Source organism: Cyclospora cayetanensis, unplaced genomic scaffold, assembly GCF_002999335.1.
Source record: "Cyclospora cayetanensis isolate NF1_C8 unplaced genomic scaffold, CcayRef3 CcayRef3_contig_254, whole genome shotgun sequence".
NCBI lineage: Eukaryota > Apicomplexa > Conoidasida > Eucoccidiorida > Eimeriidae > Cyclospora > Cyclospora cayetanensis.
The window spans coordinates 37,669-42,733 of NW_020312208.1; the positions used below are offsets into that span (position 1 = coordinate 37,669).

Below are 5,065 nucleotides of genomic sequence, written 5' to 3' on the forward strand. Positions count from 1 at the left end.
ACTGCTTTTGAGAAATTTAAAGCGCCGAGGCCGCAGTATTGGAAAGTCTCTAGCCAAATACGGTCGCGGACGCCAAACGCGTTGCTTGACAGCGAAGTAGTTGCGGGCGCTACTGCTTCCACGGGATTTCACGGAGCTGTTTTGTGAACAGTGCAAGTCTCCATGCACAGTCCTACCCGCGCTGCCCCAGGATTTACGCTTGCTTCGTACGTGTTCTCTGCCTAATAGATCTACCTTCATCTCTGGGTTGTGCTCAGAAGGTCCTTGGTTAATACTTTTTAGATGCTTTCTACACTCAAATTTTCGCGCAGGGACTTCCAGCTATGGTGCGTATGCATTCTTCCACACGCCTTTTTGGGGGTTGCAAATTGACAGTGCTGCATTTGCCAGCTACATTGGTATGCAAAAATTGGTATGAGATACGGCGGCGCTGGTGAGCTCGAGTCCACTTTGATTCTGTTTGCAGATCGTACTTGTTTGCTGCTATCACGTGTGAGAAGACTCATAAATCTTAGCGCTCCAATCAGAGCGAAGCCTACAAAGACAGCCGGCCATCGCGATCCTTTTGATTTGGTCCCTCGTTCATGGTTTGCTGTCAACGTTTCTTCCTGGTTATCTTGACAGACAGGTACTCTTCACCTTTTTTCCGTCGCACCAGATTTTGTGATTCTACTCCGTAGAGGAACGGCTATAGGAGTTCTGCTCCTGTGCGCTAGGCGCTGTGCACAACTAGATGTGAATGCTCGGAGTTGTTATGGGCTGCAGCTAGGCGAGTGCTAGCCATTCTTATCCCCTCACGGCGGGTGCTTTGAGGGCCGCGCGCAGCGGTATATCAGAGTTGTTCTGAGAAGCTCTCATTAGCTTTCAGTAACTTTCTTTTGAGGTTCCCAGTCATCCACTCGCTGCTGCTGCAGTAAAGTGTCAGTTTTTCCCCTGACATTTGTCTGAGTTCGATGAGGTCGCTTAGAAATTCAAAATTTTTGATTTTCTTCGACAAAATTCTTGGCGCAAAAGCCCTCTAGCAATGGAAATTGAAGGGGGTAAAACGCCTGTTGGGGCTTGCAGTTGCAAGCTGATGCGAACCCAGTAGCCCTACCGCTGGTGGAAAGATATTCCGGTTGAGGGCTATCTTAGGTGGAAGTAGCTTTACCCTGCAAGAACACCGAGCATTTACATCTAGTTGTAGATAGTGCCTAAACACAAGACTGCAGTTTTTCACCTAATTAACAGTACCCTGCATCGAATAAAAGTTGAGAAGAGGCAAAAAAATAGGTCGATTCGTTTACAAATTCGTAGCTAACTACCAGTATTGTGGCATAAAGTTTCAAAGTGTAGCGTAGCTTGTTACGGGCATTGAACAGCACACACACAGAGAGAAACAGGCGACTTCAATCACATTGAGCTTATTCCCTTCTAAATTGTAACATTTTCAGTAAATCAAATCAGAAAAATTGTATCAGCTACTACATCATAAACAAAGTTTTTCGTACTGTAGTAGAAACTGGTCCAATGTAGTCTCTTTCCTACGGAACGAAAAATCAAATGGTTTGACACGAAAGTAGGTACTTCAATTAGGGCTGCAAAACTTGGATGAATCTATGCACACTCCACGTTCATTGCTTGATTTTCCCCTTATTTCACATGGCTATTCCTAAGGTCCCTACGTAATTGTTGCTTGGCCCTACAAGCACAGTCTCTTCCTGTCCAGGCACACGACAAGCTTCTCGTCTACTGTGGAGATAATCATGCTCCACATAAAAAGGCGTGAAAAGGCCAAAGCGCAATTTCATCTAACTGGTCGATCAGCGTGTGAAACTTGATCTAGTGGTAGATGTCGGATGGAAGTACGGCGAGCCACACCTTCAGAATATGTCGTCCCAGAGGCTGAAAGGGATCAAATATTTGGTGGGCACGATTTGGCTCCGAGACGCGTAAATAAGAGTAAAATTTAGTGATATAATTTACCTTTTACGGCAAGTGCTGAGTTAAATCGTGTATGGCCACAAATGCTTTCCCAAGTAGGCTACAATCAGAAGCAGAAGACCGGAGGTTCCGACCGGCACGAGATAACCTGCTGGTCTCCGATACGGTCACCCTTGAGATGCCCTCCACGGCATTTACAACGTGTTCGGTGCGTGTGTGTCAGTCGGCGCACAATTAAAACTATTCTGTCAAAATATCTTTCTGAAATTTATGTCTCTCTGTGTGGTTCGCGCCGCACTCCGGACACGAGCGGCGCCTCGCTCGCCGTGAAGTTCCACAAAAGGGAATATTGGCTAGCGCCTCGAGGCCTTCGCCCCTATGATGCAAAAGAGGCCTTCTCAATAAATTTGTTGGTTGTCTTTTTTTCCAGAGACGTACATATCGGAACTGGAGGTTCCTCGCGGTTGCAACAGCTTCGGCGCCCGACTCCCTCCCGAGGTGTGCATACACCGTCTCCAAGATGACGGGATACAGGAGCCAGTGGGTCCTTTGTGCGGTCGCAACATGGCTTGTCCTAGCGCCACAGGCTTCACTCTGCCTCCAGCTGCGTTTGTCGCGTGGAGCGTCTCTCGACCGTAAACAGGCGTTAGAACAGCGAAGCGCGCTCCTTCCCGGAATCAGTCTTTTCGAAGAATCCTCTCCCTCAGAAACTCCGACGGAAGGTGCAGGGGCAGGTGGTCCGGGAGGCCCCGGAGGAGATCCTCCAGTTCCACCACCCCGCACACACGGCCTTCGAGGATCTCCTGGTGGGCCTCAAGGACCAGGCAACGACGACCCCACCAAGCCATCCGGCAAGCCTCCAGTTCCATTGCCCCGTGGTATTCCGCTTGGCCAAGGTCCAACTGACCCGCTTCAATCAACAAGCGATTATGGTCCCTCAGACCCCCTCGGTGCAGGGCCGCCTGAAGGTTCCCCTGGCACTCCAGGCCCTTCAGGTGGAGGCGGTAGAGGTCGTAATTTCACCGTCAAGAAGCGAGGAGGTGGACCTCCGCCTCCCCCTACCCGTCTTGGTGGCCCAGGAGGCTCTCTTACTGGGCCTGGTTATGAACAGGGGCCTCTACCTCCATCAGGACCCCATAAAGGTCCTGGAGGACTCCGAAGGCGAGGCGGCTTCCGCAGTAAAAGCGGAGGAGGTCGCGGCAGAGGTCGAGGTAGAGGTCGAGGTCCATTGTCTGATTCTGGAGGCCAAGGAGGAGGTCCTCCTGGGGGTGACTCCGGTCAGGGACGCGGTTTGGGAGGCCCTTCGGAGGATTCCGCCACGGGGTCAGGGGGAGGGGGCCCTGATGATGACAGCGAAGATGAGGGACCTCCGCCTTTCAAGCCCCCTCCACCACCTGGGAAATCTTAAATTAGAAGAAGGGCAAATTTTGACCTCAGTGTTCATGAGGTGCGAAGTCAAATGAACTAAGCAACATCAATATTCGCAGCATCAAAAATCTTCATTGTTTTACAACAAGCGAGTAGCCCTGTGCTCTTCAGCAGATACCTGTTTTTGAGATGCATACCGCTTCGCGGAAAAGCCCAGAACTGGTGGGATGGATGCTCAGCGTGGCTGGAACTGCAACCTGAAAGAGGCATGTGCAAACCACTTGATAAAAATCAGTGGCCGCCCACGTGATCGCCAGAACGCTCAGAAATTGGCAACCACGCATCGTTCAATCACGTCAACGTGGGCTTCCAGACGGGGTTATTCCGAAGTTCGGCAGCATGCCTAGCTGACATCAGGTTGCTCTATTGAGTATCCCATGGGAGCCGATCGTTTTGCGAGAACGCATACATTTAAAGTCAAAATGTGGGACTCACGAAATGGGGTTTCCATGCCACTAGGAGATGTGCCACCACAAAGGACAAAATTTCTTCGGCAAACAGGGAGCAGTGTAGGAGCTATCGGCTGCATTTATTCTAGTCACTCACCATTGTACGAAATCAGCACACGCGCTTGTCCAAGGACGTGTAGATACAGTGCACACGAACGGTGCTTAAGTTCTTTTGTATAAATCCGTCCAATTTCACTTAGCCTGGCTGCTTCACTTGTCATGGCCATGCAAAGTTATTTATTAGAGCATGTCAGAGCCCTTTTCCTTGCAACTTTACTGAAGCGCTCGGCTACAGGTCCCCGTAGAGAGCGCCTTCTCCCCAAACCTACGGCAACTTTGGAGAAAATTAGGATTATTCTTACTAAAAATACTCCCACTCTTCATTTCATGATCATTAAACAAGGGATTACGGCATGAAGGGCGAGGGTCAGCTAGGACGAGTGTTGCCCCATCCCTTAGAGCACTTCTAGAATTCACAGATAAGTTTTAGAAAAGCGCGCAGACGGAGAGTCAGTTCTGATCAATCTGAACAGGCTTTTCTCTGCAATAAATCAAATTCAGGTCAAGCTTTATCAAGACGGTAAGTTTTTGCGAATCAAGAACATACCGAATCAAAGTGTTTCAGTGGAAGTGCAGCTTTGCTCACGACAATCAAGCCGTCTGTTCAGGAACCATTGCCCACGTATTCCGACCCTGGCTCTCCAGGGCAGCTACGTTAAGAGCAGTCGAAGAGCCTCCTCGCTGCTGCCACACCAGGTCAGCCAGAAACGAGAAAACAGTACGAGCGAGAAGGGCGAACCGAAACTCCATTCATAACGTGAACACGAAAAGCACCAAGATGCAGAAAACGATCCAAATAAATCGAATAGTCATGTCAACGAGACCGAGGTGATACGGTGGTCTGCCTTCGTCGCGACGCGAACACTTATGAGCTTCCTGATGTGCGACAGCAGCAAACAGGCAAAATCTGAAAGAGATTAAATATGCGGACGAGCCCACAAGCGCCCCCACTCCTCAAAGGACAATTTCCGCTTACCAACACAATCGGCTCATGCAGCATAGTTCATTTTCATACCTAAACGGAGGCATATGCCGAGAGGTAAAACTAACATACCTGAAAGTGCCTTTGCACATATCTGAGTGCAGAGAACTTTTCGAAAAGAACCACTACCAGGAACCTTTCAAGCACTACCCACAGGTCAACGTAGGTTTTCTCCGAGAACACAGGCGAGGCAAGAACAATTTCTGAGGAAACACGACTAGTA

The 5,065-nt window shown here is 49.5% G+C and overlaps 1 protein-coding gene across 1 annotated transcript; it reads left to right on the plus strand.

Moving 5' to 3' along the window:
* Positions 1–2,443: 2,443 nt before the first annotated feature.
* LOC34617458 (basic salivary proline-rich protein 3) lies at positions 2,444–3,331 on the plus strand. The gene has a single exon (XM_026338374.1). It carries the CDS (start codon positions 2,444–2,446, stop codon positions 3,329–3,331), a length of 888 nt encoding a protein of 295 aa, XP_026194159.1.
* The last annotated feature ends 1,734 nt before the right edge of the window (positions 3,332–5,065 follow it).